This window comes from Centroberyx affinis, unplaced genomic scaffold, assembly GCF_046629955.1.
Source record: "Centroberyx affinis isolate AG114_WGS23_722 - 3 ecotype Tasmania unplaced genomic scaffold, CSIRO-AGI_Caff_v1 ptg003288l_1, whole genome shotgun sequence".
NCBI lineage: Eukaryota > Metazoa > Chordata > Actinopteri > Beryciformes > Berycidae > Centroberyx > Centroberyx affinis.
Window position 1 is genome coordinate 13,744 of NW_027281302.1, and position 25,428 is coordinate 39,171.

The window sequence follows — 25,428 nt, forward strand, 5'->3', positions numbered from 1 at the left end:
TATTTGGGCACAGACACACTCATACAGACAACAGATAGAAAGTGATAAGACACAGTGTAACCAGGAGGCAGCCCTATACTATGTTCCCAATGGCAAATTTCTATATAAATACTGTCTAGGCTAGGGTAAGAGAACAGACTGTGTCGAGCCCAAGCCAACGGTGCTAAGGTAGGTCGTATGATTGCGAGAATAAATAGGTTTTGAGTCTAGATTTGAAGATTTCGACAGAATTACTGTAGCTTCCTGGACCGTAAGAGGTAGCTGGTTCCAGAGATAGGGAGCTTGGTAGGAGAACGCTCTACTGCCTGCTGATTTTTTCTTGATTCTAGGGACAATAAGGTAGCCAGCATCCGGCGATCGGAGGGGACGAGGGGGAATATAAGGGATGATGAGGTTTGTAAGGGTAGTTAATAAAACCAAAACAAATCCAGGGCCTGGGTTCAGTAGACCCTGTTCCGATGATGTAAGCACTGCTGGCTGCCTGCATCAGAGTGGAACATGTTTTTTATAAACTGATAGGAAACCTGGATATTTTTTTTGACTTAAGTAGGTCTCAGAGGTGCACAGTATACTGTCTGGAGTGATGGTTGTCTGTCTGAAATGCTTTTTGATGTATTTTCTTTCATGTTTTCTTTTTCTTCGTGAGTTTTTGTATGGAGCTTTTATTCTTTTCAGATGGCAGAATGATGTAATTCTTGTTCTCTGTCTGCATCAAGAAAAGTCTTATTTTCGCTTTTCTTTTATTCAGCAGGGACACCTGTTGGAAAGTGAAAATATTGTACCCAAGTGAAATATTGCTATAAATATGAAAAATAATCTTTTTCTCCTACCAGATGACCTGGCCAGTAAAGCCAACATCATCATCGACCCTGCAGAGATCCAGGCCACATCTATGGATGACTTGGATGAGGATGAGGAGAGCGGAGCAGCACAGGTGTGTGTACTTATGCATAAGTGTGCTTTTGTGTCTGTGTGTGTGTGCCTTTGTGTGTGGGCATACACTGGCAGGTGTATGTGTGTATTATCAGTCATACATTGGTTAAATGGCATAGCTTGTTTTCATCCTGTTGCACCAGATGGGTGGGATTTACAGTATCAAGACAATCAAAGTTGTCAATCAAAGAAACACATATGAATAGGTGAAAAGACAAGATTTGTTTGCAAATACTATATACTTGTACCCGGCTCTGTGAAAGATGTATATAATATTAATAATAATTTTATTATAACGTGTGTATTATCCATCCCCCCTTCATGATGTGTATTTGGATACATCCCTGTATTTCAATAGGAGCCATTAAATGCTGTTTCTGTGGAAGAAGGCCCCCCACGTGTGTGTGTGTAGGTTTGTGTATGCGTGTTCATACGTGTGTCTGTGTGTGTGAACGTACATATATATATATATATTATCATGGATTATCAAAAAGTCAAACAAAAATCATGGAATCTGATCAGCAGAAAACCTAAACAGACCGTTTGTTGCAGCAGCATGGGTAGCTCAACTTAATTAGCTTGTCTGGGTCTTCATCTGTTTGTGTGGGTTAATCCAGCGTCTTTTAATGACAGAGACCGTTTGGTGCAGCAGCTATGGGTGGAGCTCTGGCGCGGCCCAGCTGGCTGAGTTCTCCAACTCTGGGGCGGGCCAACCGGTTCCTCAGCACGGCCGCCGTCAGTCTCATGACTCCCAGACGACCCCTGGCGCCACCTGAAAAAGTCAAAATTCGCACCCTTGCTGTGGAGCAGAGGACCGAGGAGGACAGTGAGTGACTGAAGACCTTCCTCTGTTTGATTGAACAAACAATGCTTCTTTACTTAAAGCTGTATGAGGCAAGCTTTATGTGTGTAAATATACATCCGTCATATCAGGCTAAAACACAAATTTTGGACTCAACAGAGAAAAGTGTCCTATCCCCACTAATTGAGACGCTGTAGATTTACCCCATTTGCCTATGTTAATTTCAGATTTTGGGTTTTGCTCGCTGACTGAAAATCTTCTCGGCACACAGGAAGGGACAAATTGAAACTTAAGAGCAAAATACCAAAATGTCTCCTTAACAGCAGCTGGCAAGCGCTCTGTTGAGAATAAGCGGGACACTTTTGCCTCTCTTGTCCCTTTGGTAACATATGCTGCAAAACTTTTTTCTCTATTTTCACCGCTACCAGCCACAATAAAGACATTTGGGCCTTAAGCGTGCGCAACATACTGATGTCACGTTACATGATTTCTGGTCCTTAAAACTTTTAATACTTATCCCTTGTTGCCACTTGGGGACGCCAATGTGTGACGTTGCATGGCGCAGCTCTAAATCAGTATTTCTTGGGACCTAGAATGGGCTATAACCCTGTCATCTCTACAACAAACAAAATATATGTTGAGAAGAACTATGCAGTCCAATCATCACTCTAGTCCAGTCATCACCATTTGTAGATTGTGAGTAGGTGGTTCAGGTCTCTATTGATTTAATATTGTTGTTACTTCTGCAACTCGAACACTGGGTCAGACTCCTGCACACTGCCTTGATCAACCAAATGAAATTGTTACAGTCTTATTCATGTCAATATCAGGCAAGGAAAAATGTATCTTTAATTGACTTGCTTGAATTAGTCAAGTTGTTGTAAATGTAAATATTAGTAAGTGTTGGATGCCAATTATGCAAACCAAGTGGGTGAAAAACAATCCCACACCACTGGCAAAGGGCCTCTTACCTGTGGTTCCTGATATTGTAGAGTTGTAGACATGGCAGTTAGTAATCTATAATCTCTACTCTTTTCTTCCGTTTATTTTTTTCACTTCTCTTCCTCTTTAACCTGAAGTCGAGGGAAGCCATGGTAACGATGGCCTGTTGCTGGGGCGACCATTGGAAGAGCCAGATCAGCCAATCGCAGAAAAGTCCCTGTTGGAGATCGTTGACGGGATCGTGATGATGTATAACCTGAGTGTGCATCAGCAACTGGGCAAGGTGTGTGTTTGTGTGTGTGTGTGTGCATGTGTGGCCCTTCTTCTTGTGTGTCTTTCTGTCCACCTACCTGTCTATATTCTCTCAGTCCACAGAAACATCACATTCAACACAGTGGAGAGAAAAAAAACCCATCAGTTGTCCTTTGTGTGTCTATAGATTGGACAAAGCCTTCATGGTAGTAGAACTCATAAATATAAATGTCAGTGGGACTTCAGTAATAAAGACCTTGATGAAAAGATCAGGCCCCATCTCCTGATTGCTGGCTTCATACATCTGTAATTACAAAGAGCTTAAGGGAGGTCTCAGGTGGAGTGTTGAGTCTTATCCAGTCAATAACTACGCGCGTGGTTGGTGAGATTTCTGATCACTGAAAGTTATCTGTATATCCAGATTTGAATTGTGCATGTAAACTTAATTTTTGTAATCTGTTGTAACTCAAAATAAAGACAAAATTTTCTCCAAAACATTGACATTACCAGTATAAACAAACCGTATACAGCTTTTGAAAGCACTAAAACCCACTGCTGTCTATTGTTGGTACTTGTATCAAGAGCCTGTAGATCAGTTTTAATATGAATTCATCTTACATTAGAGATTCTGCCTTTAAATGGTAGTCTTTGGTGATTGTGTAATTTGCTCACCGTTGTGTTCACATACAAAGAAATGTCTAGTACGACTAGGTTGTGTTCATGGACCAATATATTTTAAGTGAGCATCTGCCTGGATAGAAACACAAAGGTTAATGTTGAATATTTTATTCATGTATGCAGAGTCTGACCTTCAGCTGGAAGGTCTACAGCCTGCTCACATTGCAAAGAGCTCTTGTTCGGGTGGAAATAAGCACTGATGGACGTGCGATTGGTCAGTCATTGCGTGGTCCCGTGTATACATGGAGTCTCTACTTGGCCAACACAGGAGTGATGAGAAATTGTCCACTCACTCCAATAAGAGTTGAGTAACAGAGCACCCCAACCTTGTGCCAAGTGACCAATAAGATTGCTGTGACCCTTTACATCAGCAAAAGTACTCTAGTACTACTATAATATGACAAGTTGGCCTGTTAGCTGACAATGATAACTATGCAGGCAGTCTGCACTAAGCCACAGTGGACATTTTCATTCGTGTCAACTGTAGTCCTTTGATTTTAGGGGGCCCTGTCTTCCTGTTTATCCTTAAGTCAATTAATGCCGCTTTTCCACTGGATAGTACCGGCTCAACTCGCCTCGACTACTCGCTTTTGGTAGTACCACTTGGTTTTCCACTGCAAATAGTACCCCCTCAATGTGCCCCACCCCCCAAACTGGTCGTCATAGCAACGCTGCGACGCTGCATGAAACGCGACACACAGCTACTATGGAGGATATCGAAGCGATGGTGTTCTTGATTCTCGGTATGTGGCTGTTAAGTCACAGCAAGGAGACAGATTTATTTCAGAAGAGGCTGAAGGCAGCGAGACAGCAGACTGCTCAAGGCGACGCAAGAGGGTAAGCTAGCCTAGTAGCTAACGTTAGCATATACGTCCTGTGTCGCGATGACGATCTGACCAATCAGTGGTCTGCAGTGTTTTTACGTCACCTTTTGGTATCGCCTCAGCTCGCTTGGAACCTCGATGGAGGTGCTACGAAAAAAAAAAAGTACCAGGTACTACGTAATAGGGTACCTGGTACTTGGCCAATGGAAAACCAAAAAAGACGAGTCGAGCCGGTACCATGCAGTGGAAACGCGCCACAAGCTCCTCTCTTGGCCATTAAAGGTCCCATATTATATCTTCAGGTCCATTCAAAGCTGTGTGGTGTCATGTACCAAAAACACTCATGTTCATTTTCCAGCATCTGAGCCTTACCAAAAACAGACTGTTGCTGTGTCTTTAAGGTTCATTAAAATTAAAGACCCCTTTGTTCTGATTAGCTAACTGTTTCCAAAGAGAAGCCACAAACAGCAAAAGGCAGGGGAAACTCCAATGACACCTGCTTTGAAAAAAAACCTACAAATGTGTACCTTTGACACCAAAATTAAGGGAAAGCCAAACGGCTTGGTTTCTAATTATGGGGTCGATTTAGTTGGCTAACATGAGTTTTGGAAATAGTACAAACTCCTTTATCAAAGAGGCAAGGGAAATCCTGTTTTTACAGGATATGGGACCTTAAATACCAAAATTGTTTTCCAAATGGCAAGTCACAAAATGGGGTAACATAAGAGATGTCGGTGACAGCACACTGACGCAAGTAACAGGGGAACTAGAACACCTGAATGCTTTTCACCACTTAGCCCCTAGGTTATCAATTCCAGTCCTTGAGGGCTAGTGGCTTGTAAGTTGGTTCCTCCCTGGTGGTTAATGAGCCATGCTAAATCTGCATCTACCTACAGATGGTGTGGCTCAGCAGGAAGGACTAAAGCCTGCAGGTCACTAGCCCAAGGACCTGAATTGAGTATCTAGTACTCAATCCTTTCCAGGTCAAGGAAAGGTGTTCAGTCCCCGTGAGCTTCTCATGGCTCGAGACTTGTTTCCCTCAACCCAGTCCTCAAGTACCTCCTGTCCTGCAACTTCTAGCACCAACTTACTCTGCACACCTGAGTCAATTAAGGGCCACACATTTGACACCTTATTGAATCAGGTGTGCAGAGTAGTTGAGGCTAAAAGTTGCATGACAGGGGGTACTTGAGGACTAGATTGAGAACCATTGCTCTAGAGTAGTTTCAAACACATTACACACAAGACAGATGAGTTCAGCCCAACTCAATTCTTTGATTGACACCAAGTAGTGAACTACCACACAATTGTTAAGCTGGCTATAAAGTGGCCTCCCAATTTATAACTGAAGACAGAAGCAGATGTGAAAGCAAAAAGATTTATTGGTCAGTAATACAGTAGCAGATGGATCAAGTAGAGTCAGGCCAGATTTAATGACACATGGGACCTGGAAAAGAAATATAATATTGGTTCACTTGACTCAAATGACAAATGTGTTAAGCATAAAGAGTGAATTCCATTACCTTTAAGATCCTTAGAGGCCACCTTTTGATGGTGTGTTAACAGGTCGTTCTGGTAGACTTGCACTTGGGTTGCTGGTGCGTCTGAAGACTGGTAGGACAGGTGGCATCAGGACCTCTCCAGGGGTGTAGGTAGTTTCAGAGTAGACAGTTCTTCCATGCTGGTATCTTGAGCGGGAGCTGAATGAGTAGACTGGCTCCAGATCAGACACGTCACTGAAAACAGCCTCAGGGATATCCTCCTCACTGCTCTCCTCCCCATCTCCCTCACTGGTCTCTGGGACTTCATTGTAGTAACCCACACTGCTCTCTGGGACTTCATTGTAGTAACCCACACTGCCGTAACCATATCCAGAAACAAAGCTGTTGGCATCATACGCAGTGGCTGCCGAACTGCCGTCTTGCCCTTCGTTAACCCCAAAATCGCTGGTGTCAAAATATCCACCAACATTTGGGCCAGAATAGCTACTACTTGTGAAACCAGGTTGTGGCAGAGGATTGTTTGAGCCTGGGGAAAGGAATGAAATTGAATTTAAGGCTTGTACTAAAAAGCTAGCCATTTTGTTCATGATAGACTTCCTAAACTCATTGCATTTTGTAGAGTTAAACAAAAAGAGTGATTAATTTCAAGTCTTACCTTTAGGCGCAGGAAAAGATGTAACACTGCCAATCAACAGGTATGAAATCCAAAACATCCTGCAGAAATATTCAAGTTAAATCCAACCAATTTAGAAAAAGACAACTCAAAAATCATCACGTCAGTGCATTAAATAACTTACCTCAAGGAGAATTCATTAAGTGCAACCATTTTGTTTTGTTGAGATGCAGCTGAAGTTAGCACAAATGTTTTCCTCAAGGAGCCCCCTGCTATACTTCTTTGATGTCCATGCGCTCCTTATAAAGGATCCTCCAAACCCTGCCAATTGATGGCTGATTGGCAACAGCTGCTGGTGTGGCCAATCAGTGAGTGAGGTGTGGCCCGTTAACCTCACAGTCAATACTTGGAACAATGATGTCCAATCATGTGCCATTGAAGGCCAAGTGTAGGCAGGCTTACATTTAACTAAGTAGTTACCCCTTCTCTTTTTGAAGTTGTGGTAATTTGTAAAATCAGCTAGTGTAGTGTTAGAAATGAAATGTAAACCTACATACATTTGGGCCACCATGGCACATGATTGGACTCCTTCCTTGCTCAAGGAAGTCATTGATTCCTATATATGTGGATAAGTGAAAGGCCGAGCTTCATTTCAATGCATTAAGCACTGTAGTTTTATCGGGGAATTCTCAAATGAATAAAAGAATAAAAGGTGTTGTGCGTACACCTTAACCTGTACCCTGTTCTGTAGCAAAGGAAAAAATCAGCTACACTTGGCGAGTAAGTAAAGAAAACCTACTATATTAAAAGGAGACATAAAGACTTAAGGACCTTAAATTCCAGAACAAAGGGAACACAGACTCATCTGTAGTGGCTCAGCACCATATTATCAAACAACATGTTTCTTAAGTTTGGCAGTTACTGTTCCATCCCTCCATTTTACTCTGTGTAACTTGGGTTTACTCTATGAATCAAGCCTCATTCTGAATTCACTGTGTGTCTCCATTTTTAAAGTTCAGAACCACTAATGTACCTCCATCACTTTCCATTGCTCATTCTCTCTTCACTGTTACCCAAGCCAAGCAGATTAGACTCGTCTTTACAATCACTTTTATGGCATCATTGTCCAAGAAGTATTGAACTGTGGAGGAGTCTTGCAGGAAGAGAGCTGCGGCTGTCCCATCTTGCATGCCTGCTAGAAAAGTGAATCAGTCTACAAGCTTTTTACTACTGCAATATCAATCCCAGGTTGTTTTACTGAATATGAGAAATGGGAATGGGTGTGTGTATGTTTGTGGGAATAGGATGTAGCGAGTTGTTTACCCAGATCTATTAAGATGAGTCAGTGTTAACATGTTATTGCTGTTTGATGGGAAATTATTCAGTGTACATACAGAAAAGAAGAACTTGTCATTCTGGCTTTGGAAGGCTATGTATGTTTTTTTTAAGTGACAAACAAAATTTTAAAGTCAACTCTGAAACTAAAGAATAACCAGTGAAGTGATGTGATTTCTTCAGTTAGCACCAGTTAAAATCCTTGCTGCTGCATTCTCTACAGGCTGTAGGTGTTGGAAAGGTTATTGATTTAGGCAGGAATATTTAAAATCAAATAACAGTTTACATACAGTTATGAACATACAAAGGATATTAGAGACCAACAACCTATAGCAATACAGAGCTTTTCCAAATGTGATTCATTGTTTCTCTTCTCTTCTCTACTCTACTCTACTCTCCTCTCCTCCTTGTTGACTATTTTGTTAACTAAGGAAAAAAAGGGCTTGGCTTATAGTGATGTTTAGCAGAACAAAATATTTTTCTTGTGGAACTGGAATGCAGCAAGTGGTTCACTGCTTTCCCAGTAACGGTTACCAATAACAGTAATGTGGGAAGTCTTTTCTAAATTAGAAGATTGTACATTTAAGTAAACAGCTGTGTACATACAAAGGCTGTAAGAGGGTAAGATAACTTATCCACACATCATGATGTGGGAGTGTGTAAGAAATTATCTTTTTACATTCTTCCTATTCATTCTTTGCCTTGGTAGTCATTCTTCTTGGTCATTCCAAATCTTTATAGCCTAGCATATTGTCTACTCCAACTCTGTACTTGTACAAGTTTGGATTAGAGTACATAAGGGGGGGTGAGTGAAACTGACCAAAGCCACTACTGCTGTGGCCTTGGTGTTGGGTGCTGCAAACCGCTCTTGTTGCAAATCAGTTGGTATTCTGTTTCTTTTCTATATTGCCAACCTCTGATCTCTTCTTGGCACTGCAATGGAAAGCCTTAGCTTAAAGTTTGTTACAAAACAAACTTTTCTCACATTTATTTATTTATTCTTGAATATATTTTTGTAGGAGAAGTACAAGTCGGTGATTACAGCTTCTCGAATCTGCCATTGCAGCCTCTTGAGCATCACAAACGGCAAATAGCACTCTTACTTTTGCTACAATTATGGAGCATTTGGTGCAAAACCGATTTGTAGACTGTGGCTTCAAGACACTGCAAGCAGAGAACTAGGGAGTAAGGGGTGGGGAGGTGAGTGTGCAATCAGAAGAGCTGTTTAAAGCACCTTTTTCATAGCAATCTAAAAAGGGTTTTCATCATATAAACCTCACAATGTTGTCAAGATATCCTCCTGTGTAAATATTTTCCATCACCCTATCCTCTGGCCAAATTTTCTGCGTAAATTCATCTGCAAGTTGTCAGGTGTTTTGCTGCTAAAATACCTTCATAAATGCCCTTCCCTGGATCTGTAAGGCAGGAGTGAAGGGTCACTCCTGTCACACTGAGAAATTGCCATGCTTATAGTACAGCTAGAGCCTGGAGTATGTAAAGGATGTGTGTATGCATGGGTGTGTGGGCACATATCATGCATACATGCACTTCTGTGTGAAGCCTTTCTCGCTGATGTGATTTCCACTTTTAGGATTTTGTACACATAACACCCGTTCGTTCCTAAAGGGCGATTACTGTGTTACTGTGTTTTCCTGGTGTTTTGTTGTCCTAATCACATCCCTGCTGTCTCTGTATGTGCTTCTATGATTGTTTCATCTGTCTTGTTTTTCTTCTCATCTTTAAGTAATCCTCCCATAGTCTGGTCCAGTGCTGAAACAGAAATTGCCCTTTGTGAGCATCAGACCTCTTGACCTCTCTGTTATTGCCATGTCCTCTCTCTAATTTAAAGATACAATCCGCAAGTGCTGAAAGTGTCTCAGCCTTCCTAGTTCCACGCTGGTATCCATAATGTCATGGTGCAATGGCGCTGGCAGTATTTGGAAACTCACAGATCAATGTTTTAAGGAAATGTGTCTTTTTACTCTACAGGCAATGCTTTTCCTGCCATTTGATTGCACACCATGTAGTCTTACTGTCGTGATGAGCTGTTTCAAATGGATCTTGCCAAGTACAATGGTAGATCAGTAAACTGGAAAAAAGAAAGAAAACCATTATATTCTCTTCTTTGTAAAAAGCCGCTCAATATTGGGTTCGACAGAAAGTATTGATGTTTTCTGTTCAGTCTATACGCTGGATATATTCTGTTTAATGGAGCGTTCTGACCGCTTGAGTAGACAAGGATTATGTCATTGTGTGTGGACAAAAATCGATTGGATTCAGTGTTTTATTTACCTAGAAAAACTCTTTCAGCTACCAATTGATCAGTGTGTATTTAATGGTAGATAATGATTTTTTTAGCCTTTTACACATCCAATGACCTGTGTCTACCGTAGCATACAGAAGCCTGGTGATGAGCAGAGAAGAAGGACATGATTTATCAGAGTTAGAATCTGAATCACATGAAATTGTCAGGTTTAAGTTCAGTATATGAACAGGAATTTGTCATTTGATACAATTTCTGCAGACGCATAATTGACAACAGCATTTCAGAGTTCATAGTGACATCTATGAGTGACACATGTTACAAGGAAAACAGGACCTCATACACTGCAAAGGGACAATAAATTGGACACTCTTATAAATTGCAAATTGCACAATAGTACAGAACAGTATAGAAAAAACAATGTTTAGTGCCAACATGTATAAGTACACATTTTATGCAGTACTAGCCCCATGTTAATTTCACCTATTGTGATAGAATTTGTTGTAAGGAATAATCTTAAGATATAGAGTAACTTTGTTGACCATCATAATGCCCATTCACTATCAGTGTTCAAAAAAATGAACACTGAAGAAAATGTCCAAATACAGTCAAGAAAGACAGATCAGATCTCCAAGTACATAATACTGAAATGGAAAATGTGTAGGAACCCTTATATCTGTGTCTCTGTTTCTCCTCCCAGATGGTGGTGGTGTCAGATGATGTCCATGAGTACGCTGTGGCGCTGAAGGACACGGAGGAGAAGATAGCACGATGCCCTGCAAGAGTAAGCTCAACATTATTTTGTTTGCTTGTTATAATGTTCTTTCTTTGGGGTTTCTTGGAGTTAAGTGCCTTGCTCAGTAGCACTTGAGCATTTATCGTTATCAGTGAAAGTATACAATCTAGTGTTAGATACAGCGATTTTCACAAATACTTGCATGAATTGATGACTAAAATGGAGGGAAGAAGGGAATTTATTTATTTATTTTATGCCTGTAATGATTACAGACATATCGATGTGTCACCACTGTCTTCAGATTAAAAAAAAACAAAAAAAACAAAACATAGGAACTTTGTAATGCTACAGTAGCAGACATAGAGATCACCTGGATAGCTTGTGTGTTACCTATATGATGTGGAAAGGCCCTCAATGAAACAGCCATATCAAGACTGTACGCTATGGCTTTCCATTGTTCCCGCAGAGACCAGACATTCTGGAAGAGCTCCAGAAAAGTCAGAAGGTTTTTGCTGAGAAGCTCAACCACCTCAGTAGGAGACTGGCCTGGATCAATGCCACCATCTACTCCAAGGTGATTTAGCCTCTGAATGCATGTGTGTGTGTACTTATGTGTATGTGTTTACGTGTATGTGCGTCCTGTGTTTGGGTTATTAAGTCTTGTCACTTATAATCTGTCTCTCACTTGATCTCTTGCTCTTTCTTGCTGTATTTCTGTTTCTCTCTCTCTCTCTCTCTCTCTCTCTCACTCTTCCTATCTATGTCTATCTACCTCTTTCTCTCTGTAGGAGAAGATGTTGGATGTGTACTGGCTGCTCCGTGTGTGTATCCAGACCATTGAACATGCGGACAACACCGGCTCCTTGTTTGCCTTTGCTCCAGAGTTCTACCTCAATGTAGCCATGAATGCATACAGCGCACTCAAGAACTACTTTAGCCCTGCAAACAGCATGGAAGAACTACCAGGTAATACAGAGTAACTACTTATCACTAATACCCTACCTGTCTGTATAACTAGCCACCAATCCAATGAACAAGCTACCAAGAGTACCAGGCAGCACTAGTTTACTAACCAACCAACCGACCACCAGGTGTAGACTATGGCTTGGTGAATAACAAGATTACAAGTGAAAACTACAATAGGAATATGGCTATGTACATTACTAAATATAAGAAACAGTATCTCAAACTTCTAAGTATTAAATATGAACAAACTTGAAAAGTGCTCTAAAATAGGAGACTAATGAAAGGAAAATTAAGATTTTCTGCCTTTAAAAACAGCTAAATGATAATGTCTCAGAAATTTGAACTCATGTCCAGGATGGATGCATTGCATATGGAAGGCATACTAACAAGTTTAAACAAAAAAACAAAAACAAACAAACAGTATAAAAGCAACTAAAAAAGAGTAAACAAGGATCCTAAACAGTCTTAAAAACAGGAGAATAAAATGGTGACATAAAAGCAGAACAGACTATAATTTATTGATCAGGTGGGTTTAAGAAGGCCTTTTTATTGTCTGTTATTATGTACTGATCACTATTGTACCCAAATAACAAATCCCAACAAGTCCCAATAATAAATAGTTAATTAGCTAACCAAACAACTTACTACCTACCTAGAACTCCTCCAGGCCTGCCCGTATTATGAATAAACCATCTGGTAATAATGGTTCACTAACTAACTAATAAACTACAAAAATTGCTGAAGCAAAGCAACAACAAATGTGTACAGGTCTTGGAAAGCTCCTCCATTAGAATTACTCGCTAGTGACCATACATTACCACCAAGTATGTTAAGTAAGTTTAGTGTGCTAGTTGTTGTTTTCTTTGGAACAGTGCATCCTCATTTTCCTCTGTCAGACTTTGCGTCTCATATGCAACTTGTGTTTTAAGTGTGTACTAAAGTAGAATCCAGGTCGACTTTGTTCTGTCAGGTGAACATCATCATGTCTTATATCTTTTTCGCACGCAAGCAAAACTCCATTTGTGTATGTAGTCTAACTCACTCTTTTTTTATACCTTCAGGCTACGAAGAAACCCTGACTCAACTAGCTGCTATCCTCGCTAAGCACTTTGCAGACCCACGCATTGTCGGAACAGGTGAGACACACAAACACACTCAAAGACACATATTGTGTGTGTGCGTGTGTGTGCTGTAATGGTGGAGCATTCCTCCTTCCTGCCCTAAAGACTTCTGTCTCACTTCTTTCTTGATAATGTTTGTATGCAAAATCATCTCTCACCTGTCTCTCCTTCTTGTTTATATTCTATATTATTTTCTATATATAGTCTCTCTTTCTGTCTCTATTTCTTTGTTCCCCTATTTTCTCTTTCTGCCTTTATCTTCATTTCTTCCACCTTTTTGTCTGTATCTCCTTTTTCTGCCTTTCATGTCTATATCCCACTTTCTCCCTTTGAAATTACCCGTCTTGGTCCTAATATGGTATCCATCCTCATCTGTAGGATAATTGGACCACAGTAGAAGAACCTACTATTGCTGCTGCATTTCTCCCAGCAACACCAGGCTAATATGTAGCTAGCTCTTTCTTTAATGGGGAAGTTCTGTGTCTGATTATATAGCAGGCGGCTGCTCACATTTTTCCTTTGGAGTAATTTCACAAGTAAGGGCATAATAACTTTTTTTTTTAGTTTAAATCAAGAGGAGAATGTAGAGGACATGTATTTGCACTGCTTGCACTTTTTGTCTTCCCCGGAGTTATAACTCTTTTACTTTGAAATACAGTAATCAACACTAGCATATTGTACAACTGTCTTAACTTGTGCTATCCCAAATACAGTTGCTGTTTTATGTATCAGTTTGTTTTTGTATGTCTCAGTTTCAGACAAACAAACATGTCATATATACCCTATAGAGTAGGTTATATTATTTTCTCACAAGTGAGAGTATGCCAGCCTTTTTCAATTGGTCTTTTTCATTGTTAACTCATGGCAAAGGGCTACTCTCTGTGGCTATGATATTAATTCGTCTTTTCAGACTGTGAATTCTCATGGTGCTTCAGATGGATTTTGATTAGGTGTTTGATGCCAAACAGATAATGGTTTGGTCATGTGTTTATGCTACTGTGTGTTTGTTTTTGTGTGTGGGTTCGGAGTTTGTGTATGTATTTGTGTGTATGCCTTTGTGTTTGTGTGTGCATTTGTGTGCGAATGTGTGTGTGTGTTTAGTTAGGTTTATGTGCATGCATGCGTGTCTGTGTGTGCTCTGTTCTTATTTATCTACTCACCCTGTTTGGTTTCTTACTATCAGCTCTCAATACTCTGTCAGATTGGTATTTGTAAGCTACTGGGAGCACCAGGAGGCTGTGACCCTATCTGTCACGATCAAGCTCGGGTGATCAATCACCTAGTTTCTAATCAGAGAGTCTCTCAATCTGAATGGCCGTGAGTTACCTCGGTCCACCCAGGCTCCTCAACAAAATCCTGATGCACCAAACTTGCCAAAGTGTGGGTAGGAAGGGTGAAAAATATGCAAAGAAGGCAGTTTGCCTGGAACAGTCCATATTGGTGTCTAAAGTGACAAGTTGCACAGAGCAAAACTGAAGCCAGTGTGTGTGTGAGATAAACTGGACCAATCGCTGGACCAATATACTTCCTACAAGTATCTTTCATGGCCCCAGTTCCCAGTGTGGCCATGAATATAACCTTTTATAACAGAAGGATTGGTAACAACCAATAAAATATTGTTTTTAGCACTTTGCTGTGAGTTACAGAGTGTAGTAAAATACTCTCTTTGGTCATTTTATATTTGCTGCATCATGCCTCAGCCTCACCCTAGAAACCAGTCAAATCAATCTTGCTGATCTTTGCCACATTGTATCTCATTGTGTGTTTTATTTGACTGCATCTGTATTTCATTGTTTATGTATTGATTATGGATTACAGTTCTTAAGATTTCATATACTAAGCATTATGTGCGGAGTCACGTACATGAACAATACAGATAACAACAAAGATGGTCGAACAAACTGTCTAATTGTGAGTGGGAAATGTGAGCAAAATCACAGCTCACTAAATTTCTAAATTGTAAAGCAAAAATCTGCCACACGTATTATTCTTTAAGTTCTAACAGTTAAGTCGATTTTTGAATATGATCAACTCTATCCTAAAGAGAGAAATTTTCGAATATTAAAGTGTTTGCAAAATTCAACCCTAAACCAAAAGTAATAATATATTCTTCCCATGGACATTTGTCACGTAGACTTTTTCATGTAACATAAAAATGTCTGAAAGATAAACACTAGATGGAAAAGGCTCCCTTGATGATCCTGGAGCTGTTCCACTGATGGTGAATGGCTTTGAATATTAGACTGATATCACATATTGCAGCCTTAGTTCTACAGATTTTACCTGTGGGAGAAAGTTGTGCAGTAAAAGGAGAAAAAGATAGTTTAATAGAATATCAAATATAATGAGCCACCGGGTTTTGTCAGGGAGGAAGAGGCGGTATGGTTACTTCAAAACAGTCCCTTGTAATTATTAGTTACCACTCTCCAAACGTTCCTTGACAGGCCTCTGTTCTGTTTTAGGGTGGATTTCCACATCTAGAAAAAAAACAGAAAGACTTGATTTAGCTCATGTTCCAAGTGCTCTTTACATTTTTTATGTGGCTGTTCAACTGCCTGACAGGTTAAATCAAGCACAGCTCGACTAATTTAAATAATAGAAGTCATTTTCAAGTATTTTTCTAATTTTAATGAAGAGCTTGTGCTCAAACAAGCAGAGCAGAGGTTCTACCTTAAAGACGTTGAAAATATATGGAAGCGAACAAGTGCAACAAACTCATCTTCTATTGGAAGATTAAAAACATGACATTTCTGTCTCTTGGGCCTCTCATGCCTGATGGTTGGATTGACCCAAACATCATGTTTTTAATCAATAAAAAAATGAGTTTTTAATGGGCAGAGCTTTGCGCCTGGTTGGTTTCACAAATGTTTTTCCAAAATCTGGTGGGTGGATGGAGAAAGCTGTCTCTCACCTTGGCTAATGTGTTGAAATGGTTGTATATAAAAAGCATGACACTGAATAACCCCAGTTCTGGGTAATTTCTTTGCTTATCTTCTTTTTTCTTTGCCTCTGTTTCTGTTTTTGTCTCATAACTGTCTCTGTCTCTCTCGTTGTCTCTTTCTTTTTTCTCTCTTTAACAAACTTTGTCTCTTTCTTTTTGTCTCTCTCTTGTACCTTCTCTCCTCCACCCGCCCCCTCTCAGATATTAAAGACTCCCTGATGCAGGCGCTGGCCAGTTACGTCTGCTACCCACAATCCCTCAGGGCAGTGGAGAGGATTCCAGAGGAACAGTGAGTACTTGGCCTCCTCTGCTCATTGGTCATTAGCCATTCAGGGTCGCTCTCTGATTGGACAGGCTCGTCATTCATTGGTTAGACTCACAGGCAGGGTCTTCTCATTGGATATTATTATCAGGCTATTCTCTCATTAGTTAATATTCATGTTCTGGGCTCAGTGATCACAGTAATGTTAAGTGCCAAATTTTATTAAGCCTCCCGGAGAAAGAGTATTGCTCTAGATTCTGTTTATGTTTCTTTTCTTTCTTCTCTCTCTCTCTCTCTCTCTCTCTCTCTCTCTCTCTCTCTCTCTCTCTCTCTCTCTCTCTCTCTCTCTCTCTCTCTCTCTCTCTCTCTCTCTCTTTCTTTCTTCTGTAAAATCTGTACAATGAGACTGACATCTGGTTGGGTCAAATTCAAAGGCAGCACTCCTCTCTTATACATAATATCAATTGAAACCTGTTATCTTTTTTTAGTAAAGCAGTTAAAGGTATTAACACGGTGGATATAAGATATGTGGCACCAGATGACTCCAAATTCAATAGATGCTGCTTTTATCTCTTCCAATCCATTTTTGGGCGCCTTCTTCCACCCAAGTGTTTCATTAGGTTTTGTCATATTATACTACAGTGTAGTGAGGTAGAAGAGGAAGACATGAAAGCACAGGGTGAGTCAGTATTCAAATCCTCAGCAGTCACAAGTGGCTCCACCAAGACACAACTTCTCTTGATGTTCTCTTGGAATTACATATAGCAGATACATAAATGCTGAGAAAAAATTGTATTAATTGGGGAACACCTGAGAAAAATGCGAAGAAAATGCAGCGTATGTGGAGAAAAGCAGTGTTTTCTTTGAGACAATTTTTTGTGTCAGAATTCAAACCATCATGATTTCAAGCAAGCAAATATAATGAGTTCCCTGTGCACAGGAGCACACACTTTTCTCAGTGCCGACAGGAGGAGGAAACATACAGTTCATAAGAAGGAAGGAAGGTGATGGATTGACTCCTTGTGGGCAGTGAGGGAGTGCCGATTGTGATTTGTATTGATGTACGTTTGTGTGTTTCAGACGTGTTGCCATGATGAGGAATCTGTTGGCTCCTTATGAACAGAGACCCTGGGCTCAGACCAACTGGATACTGGTCAGACTCTGGAGGGTGAGGATGCATACACAGAGAAACACACTGTACACACCAGGGTCAGAAATTAAAGGGGCTCTGGGAAAAAAATGCCCTTGAAAATTCATAAACTGTCTCTAAAATTAAGAATGAGAAGGCAAACAATGCCCCTGATAATTAGAAGTACCCTTGTTTGCTATTCACCCTGTTCACATGTTTTTTGTTGAGTAGTCACATGTGAACGCGACTGTGCTGTCCCCTGTGGGCCACCGTAGGTGAATTGTGGGAGCCTATGACCGGGGGGCTTCTTTTCATTGCATTCTGGGAGAAAAAAATGGAGAGGCTTTTGATCAGAAAACAACCGAGCATGCAGCCCAAAGCAGTAGAAAATGTTGGCACCACACAGCTAGCAATAGAAGAAAATGCCAACCCCACACAAACCACTGCATCGACAAAAAAAAAAAGAATAAAACAACCGATATCGGAAAAACACTTAACAATCGAGGGGTGGAAGATGGGCTGCTTGGGGACAGAGAGTGGAGAAAACTGCTCCATCCTCTTTTGTAAGGCGTTCCACCAGTGTTTCCAGCAGTGGGAAACAAGTTAAAACAAATCTTAGTGATACAAATGGTATATGGTATTTCATAGTTGAATACAATTGCCACCAAAAAGGACCTACATACCCCCAAAAATCATATCAAGGCGGCAAAGAAATGCCCTCTGGAATTTTTTTTTTTAAAATCTTACCCTGGTACACACACTGGCATACACAGTCACATGTGAGCACACAGCCTTGCACATACCATTTACACACATACAGTATGCACATGTACATGCAGAGATGCAAGAACAGACACACACACACACACACACACACACACAGTCTTTTGGCTCAGCTGGATTAGTAAGATGCTTTTGCATATGGTATCTTGCATATAAACAGCAGTCTGAGCTTCATGTGTTCTATGTGTTTTATGTCTTCCAGGGCTGTGGCTTTGGCTACAGATACACCCGTCTGCCTCACCTGCTGAAAACCAAACCTGAGGACGCCAACCTCCCTAGTCTACAGAGTAGGTGCTCTCTCTCTCTCTCTCTTTCTCTCTCCCTCTCTTTCCCTCTCTCTGTCTGTCTCAGTTTCTGTTCCTCCCTTTTTTTGTCTCTCTTTCTCTCTGGCTATTCTCCCTCTATCTCTTGCTTTTTCTCTCCCTCTATCTTTGTTTTTTCAGGGCGGCACGGTGGCTTAGTGGTTAGTACTGTCGCCTCCTAACAAGAAGTAGCTGGGCTTGATCCCAGCTTCTTCTGTGTGGAGTTTACATGTTCCTCCCATGTGTGCATGAGTTGCCTGTGGGTGCCCCAGTTTCCTCCCACATTCACAAAGACATGCAAGTCAGGTGGATTAGAGACTCTAAATTGCCCATAGGTGTGAGTGTGTGTCTGTCTATCTGTGTGTGTGTGTGTGTGTGTGCGATAAACAATCTGTTCACCCTGAAAAGGATTAAGTGGGTAGAGAAAATGAGAGAAAACGGCTTGCTTTCTCTCTCTCACTCTTTCTATTGTTATATATCTCTCCCACTTTTTCTCACACTACTTCTTTCATGCATCGTGTCATCATGTCTGTATTTTCTTTATTTTGTGTGTGTGTGCTTGGCTCAGGCTAGTTTCCTTGTTTTCTTTCATAAATTTCCATAAATAACTTGAGGCCATGACTGCCTGTCTACACCAGGCCTATTTTTACTACATCTGTGTTGGTTTTACTACTTCCTGTGAATGTATTTATGTGTGTGTGTCTGTCTGTGTGTGTCAGCGTGTGTATGTATAGATGAAAGGGGGGGGGGGGGGGGGGGGGGGGTTCTGTGGAAGAGTGTGAATGATATTTTTTCTCGAACAGTGAAGTTGTTTGTCACGTTTGCTTTCGCAGGTGGCAAGGAGGAAGACCAACATTTATTTTTAGAAAGCAGGAGAGATGTGGAAATCTAAATATAGGACACACACACACACACACACACACACACACACACACACAAACACACACACACAAAGTGCAAACTTGAATTAGTCACAGATGTTTTCTGACTATAATAATCTCTTCTCATACTGAAGATAAAAGTTAAATCACAGGCAGAAACAACTCATATCTCAGCATTTTCAGTGTCTGCACTCATTGATCTTATGATTGATCTATATAACTGTGGATAGTTACTTACATTTTCTGATTACATAATGCATTACAGTTAGAATTACAGTCTAACAATAATTTGTATTTATACTAATGTGTACATTCCTTGGTGTTGAGAAAGCAGGAGACCATTTCACATAAAAACAGTTCAGTGCAGACAAGAAGGCTGGAAAGCTCAGTTATTCATTAACCTTTTGTTGCAATTTGAAAGTAATTAATATTTGCAATTTTAACAGTAATCTCACATTACAAGTGAATACATGTTGTGGTTCCATAAAATCTGAAATCCTGAAAAAAATGAAAAACAATTTCCCTGATCATACATCTCATTTTTGCAAACAAAATATTTGGTCATGTTAGAATGTCGTATTGCCATATGTGTTTGAAGCCTTCCATGAAGTTATTATTTTATTTTGAGCACACTCTGCCATTTAATTGTCCTCTTTGTTTCCTCCTGTTTTCTGCTTGTCTGTGCTTTTTCCATTTAATTGTGATTTTCTGCTGTCTGTTCTCTCCTGCATGATAATTGACTATCATGTATGTGCCTTCTCATTTGCATGCATTTCAGGGGATTTGTCAATTGCTAGTTTCCAAAGTAAGTTATTTTCGCCCCCCTTTGTGTTATCGCTGTCATGTTGATGCTTTATTTTATCTTTGTTGGTGGTAATAATCATAACCATAACCATAATGAATGCCATTTGGTGCACAGTTTTATTCAAAGCACCTTATTGTAAATAAGCAGTAGTAAGCCCATACATTTTCAGTATGTATGATCTCTTTGGGAATTGCACCGCTAACCCAGGTAGTGTTAGTGCCACTCTGCTGATATTATTCTAATATTACATCCCATTATCACCAGACCTTTTAATTGACCCTGTGGTTTGTGTGCACTGGCCCATAGCTCCCCTCCCTCTCGTCCTCCTTATTATTTGCATACTACTTAAGTAGTGATTTATTATAATTGGATAATACTCATACTGATTCTGTGCGAGAACACACACACACACACTAACTTTCTGAGACAGAAAGAAAGAGAAAGATATGGGGCAGATCCACAATAAAGTAATATCTTAATCCAAGACCTCATATTCTAAGTTACTGGTTCTCAACTGGCTGTTGAGTGAGCTCAAGTCTTTGCTGACATGTCAAGAAAGTCAGTGTTAATGGCCTGACTTTATGAGCAGCTGTTTGTATTTTGTCTCCTCATTTATGATCATATTAGACTTTCTGTGACATTTTGAACCAATCATAACAGATGCGCTTGTAATGTCAGGTCTAGTGTAAGGGTTTCACAACATAGACAAGGTTTGGAGCGACGCTATAGATCCTGGTGCTTGGATACTTGGCAAGTTCACTATCGTTACCATTCTCTCTTTATACCTGTTTTTTTTTAGACTTGTTTTTTACTTACTACTTTCTTTTGATAGCAGAGACAGTCAAAAAATAACATAAATCATGAGTCATAACATGAATAATGTGGTTTGGATAGGAATGTACGGAAAGGGGACAACCATGTACCACACTACCATCTTTTCTTCCTACCTAGCTCTACCTTTCTGGTTTTATCTGTAGGTTAAAGTCTCTGGTTGTCCCATGCTTCCAAGCAGAGGGAGAACCAGAGGGGAGGGAGGAGAGACAGAGGGCAGAGAGGAGAAAGGAGGAAGACAAGAGGGAGATTATTAGACTTAATGAACACTTGACTCCACAGAGTTCCCATCACAGCTCCCAGAGGGGATTGGAGTGCTACAGAGCATTCCCTCTTCTCCTCCATACCCTTCCCCTGTTCTTCCTCCTTCTCATCCTCTTCCTTCCCCTTGTGTGTTCCCTTTCTTTGCTTTCCCACTCTCTCTTTTCCCTTTCTTCTTCTTTCCTCTCCTCTGTCATCCCTTTCTCTCCTCCCTTCTCTCTCTCTTACTTTCCTCCCCTATCCTCATCCTTTTGCTGCCTCTGCCTTCTCTCTTTCATTTTCTTTCCTTTTCGTCCTCTATCATCCAGCTGTTTCTCTTCTCCTAGTAATCTCTCTCAACACAATCCCTGTGGACTCTATAGCAGGGAAAAGTATTGTCTCAGCAGCCCATAATTACAGGCAAAGGTTAAAGCTCTGTCTCTGTAAGTCCTGACACATGATTGGTTCTCTGCTCAGCGTTATTGAGACTAATGGGTTTGTGCTATATCCTCTGTCAGTGCATTCCTACCTAATCATTTTTTTCCTCCTTGCTTCCCCCTTCTTTTTCCCCTATCATCTTATATCGTCTTCCATTCTCCTCCCCTTCTTTAACCCATCTTACACAAACCTTTTTTTCATCTCTTCATCTTATTTTCTTTTCTTTATGCTTTTCTGTTCTTTTCTGTTCTGTTCTTTTCTTCTTTTGTTTATTTTTCATCTACTCCTTTCCTCTCACCTTGTCTTCCCTTGTCTCATCTCCCTTGCTTTCATGCATTTCATTGTAAAAACATGGCACTATGCATATGTCATCCCACCCTAGGCCAGGGCCTCTGTTACATCCCATAAAAACGTGATCCACTCATCATTCTTCATTCTTCCTTCTGAGATTATTTCCTTGATTCATCCCCACCTGTACCCAATCCTGTGTCTGATTTATATCCCCGTCCATCACTGCTGCTCCACAGACAAATAGTGAAGCTGCTGAGTCAGGACAAAGACATTCACTTTCCAGTATCCTCTATGTCAACTGTTTATTGACCTGTATACCCTCATCTGATTGGTTTAGAACCCTGTCCATCATTGCTGCTGCAGAGACACATGGCAGAACTGCTGAGTTTGGACAAAGACATGGCCGCCTCCTTCCTCAACAGTGTCCTCAACCAGCTCAACTGGGCCTTCTCTGAGTTCATTGGCATGATCCAAGAGGTAAGGCGAAGTGCCTCTGAGCAAGGCATTGCAGATATGGAGCTCCTGGGTATCAGTGTGCCTTTTAGCAAGATAATAATCAGGTTTGAAATTCAGCTAACTCAACTGGTCTCCAAGTTCCTGGACCAGGGGGTAAAAAGATGTGCCTCTGAGAATGGCACTAATTAAAGACAGGGGCCTTTTCTCTCTAGGTAAATTGGTTACAATTAATGCTGTTCTTCAGAGCAAAGCCCCAATTTATTAAACACGATCAAGGAGCTAAGCTGGCTTTAAAGTGATATTTCACTCTAAGGCTCTTTTAGCCCCTCATCTTGACATGACTCCAACACTGAAGCATTTTTATCTGAACATTCCCTGGAATCTGTAGTGACCACCAGGTGTTTTTGCTGTGCTCTTTTTAGTGATAACTGTAGCTAACAATAGACAAAACAATCTCCTGCAAAAGTTAACTAGAAAAACAATACTCTCTTTAGTTCATTGTCTTGTAGAAGCATGACTCTCCAACTACAACCACTGAGATCTGTAATAGGAGGCAAAGCAAAAGTGAGTGACATCAGCACTGGCAATTTGGCCAGGCATTGTTGGTTTCTGACGGTTCCTGAACTTAAACAGGGTTATGCATGTCAAAAACGACCAATGCTATACCTAAATTTTAAATACTACTAGTTAAATATTACTATTGGGTTATATTGCCAGCAACATGCAGAAGCATCACAAATCACAGTTCATAATTAAAAACAAAAGTTAGTGACATTTTGCAGGTAAAAATAGAAAACAAATATTGGTGGCTGAGTGTTCATGCACTCTCATGGGGATAATACTTGAACCATATTAACCAAGGTTTTAACCAAATTATATAATGAACATTCAGGCCACTGGAATAGTGCCTAGATCTATCCCTAAGGCTCTGCTATGTCATGTACTGTGCCAACTGGTTGAAATTACCTTAAAATACTGCGAGTACATACATTTTGTGTTAGTACCATGGCCTACCCATTGAGCTGTACAGAGCCTGTAACTTACATCTACGACAGTATTAGTATCAAAGACACTAAAGCAGGTGACATTTAAAAATAATTAAAGATTTGCTCATTGTTTCCCCATGTTCTGTGATTATTCTGGGTTTCAGCGAAATGTCCCAGTCCCATTTATGTCGCAGCTTCATGATCCTTGATTATGCTCCAGCCTGAGTCAGTCAGCAGAGCAAGATGACTAATGCCCTATAAATCACCAAACGTAGCATAATTTAGTATTCTAATTGCTCATAGTCCTTCAGGGTGTCTAGTATTTTCAGCACCTCATATACATTCAGCATTACTATTTTCCATTCCCTCAGTGACGCACAGTGGACAGCTTTTCATAGACACTTTTTTTTTTTGCTTCCCTGGTTGAAAATGTGTCTTGTCAAATTCAACTTTCTGAATCCAGTGTTTTTAACAAGTGTTCTTAAAAGTATATTGGGCACTCTGCCATGGCAGAATGCCCAAACAACATGTTCTGTCGAGAGGAAAAATAATCAAAATAAAACTTACCGGGGCTGGCTGGCAGTTTGATTGGCTGCTGGACTGGTTAGTTGTCAGGTTGACTGACTGGTAAAATTATTTGCTTGCTGACTTGGTTTCAGCTCCACAGGAAGGCTGAACAGACTAAGAATTAGTCAGCAGCAAGGGAGCTCCAGAGAGCTACTCAACCAGCTAATGGACAAAGAACAGAGTTTTAAAAGCCCTCAGAATTGATCTCACCTTAAGCTATGTTTCAGGGTGGATTCATTATTTTGCAGTAGTTTCATTTCAGGACTTCACAAGTGTCCTATGAAGCTCTGCCTGTCTATTATGCTATTGAACCTGGATTCTATGCTGCAATTATAGACTGGAAAGTTAAACTTTGTTTTTTAAAAATTCTGTTTTTGCACTGTAGCCTTCTGTGGCCTCAGATACATATGAATGAGTATCTGAGGCATATATCTTTTTTTTTTCTGTCCCTTGCTATCACTTCCCTTCTTCCTTTCCATTCTCCCCCTTCTCCGTTCTTCTCTACCTTTTGATCTCCTCTTCCTCTACCAGATCCAACAAGCTGCAGAGCGTCCAGAGAGAAATTTTGTGGACACGCGCCAGCTTAAGGTATGTGTCTCATCTCTGGTTTCTTAAACTATGGGTCAGGACCGATAGTTCAGTGGCTCTCCTTTGTATGAGCAGCATTGCTTCATCCTCAGTGCCAGGCTTTAACAAGCCTGGGGCTGAGGATGAGAAAGTAAATATCTCATTTGGTTCCGAGGTTAAGCTTAGAAACTATCCATATAGGCAATATGGCAAAGTTGACCCGCTGTATAGCCAGCCAACTTTTTAAAATCATACATCGTATGAACAGATCAAAGATCTGGTGAGTGAAATGATGCTGAACCAGTAGTACCAGCCACATGATGTGTCCTGATATCAATATGTGAAAAACTGTCCAGGATAGGAGATATGAGATTGCTTGTCACCAATGAGTTTGAATTTAAATAATTTGTTTAATAAGTTCTGCATCAGCTATATGGTAGAAATCAATTGTCCTCATCTCCATGTAGTCTTTCGGTTGTTCTCCTCATTAACTCAACTAATTTGTTTCACTGGGAAATTGATGATTTAATAAAAAAAAGTTAAGGAAGCGGAGTAAAAAATCCCTTCCCTGTCCATTAATGGAGCTTTTCACATATTGATTTTGCACAGTACCTCCAGCCCATGAGATTAAACTGCACTGGTCTCATATCAGCTTAATGAGTTGTTTACTGAGGTAAAACTGGAATCAACCTTTCTCTGCGTGCTCTAATTGTGTGCTTAGGCTGGCCTTTTTCACGTAAAGTCAGCCCTTCCATTGATTTATTATGCAAAACCTGACACAGTCTCCCAATCCTTGCCCTAGGTGTGTGCAACGTGTTTTGACCTGTCAGTCAGCCTGCTGCGTGTGCTGGAGATGACCGTGACCCTGGTACCAGAGATCTTTCTGGACTGGTCCCGCCCCTCTGCAGAGCTACTCCTCAGACGATTGGCTCAGGTCAGTTCAGACCAGGAATTATATTTATTATAATGTGATTCTCTATAC

The 25,428-nt window shown here is 40.6% G+C and overlaps 1 protein-coding gene across 1 annotated transcript in view; it reads left to right on the forward strand.

Annotated features, from left to right (window-relative positions):
• The window catches only part of rnf123 (ring finger protein 123), a gene marked incomplete at its 5' end in the record, with an annotated part of 44,049 nt that overhangs the window by 13,619 nt on the left and 5,002 nt on the right, over positions 1-25,428 (forward strand). Inside the window, 14 exons of the mRNA XM_071538561.1 lie at positions 834-934; positions 1,567-1,759; positions 2,815-2,960; positions 10,845-10,928; positions 11,347-11,454; positions 11,669-11,846; positions 12,908-12,982; positions 16,110-16,197; positions 17,251-17,338; positions 18,285-18,369; positions 20,044-20,070; positions 22,208-22,347; positions 24,411-24,467; positions 25,249-25,380. Coding sequence (XP_071394662.1) covers positions 834-934; positions 1,567-1,759; positions 2,815-2,960; positions 10,845-10,928; positions 11,347-11,454; positions 11,669-11,846; positions 12,908-12,982; positions 16,110-16,197; positions 17,251-17,338; positions 18,285-18,369; positions 20,044-20,070; positions 22,208-22,347; positions 24,411-24,467; positions 25,249-25,380 — 1,502 coding nt within the window. The remainder of the gene's footprint in view (positions 1-833; positions 935-1,566; positions 1,760-2,814; positions 2,961-10,844; positions 10,929-11,346; positions 11,455-11,668; positions 11,847-12,907; positions 12,983-16,109; positions 16,198-17,250; positions 17,339-18,284; positions 18,370-20,043; positions 20,071-22,207; positions 22,348-24,410; positions 24,468-25,248; positions 25,381-25,428) is intronic.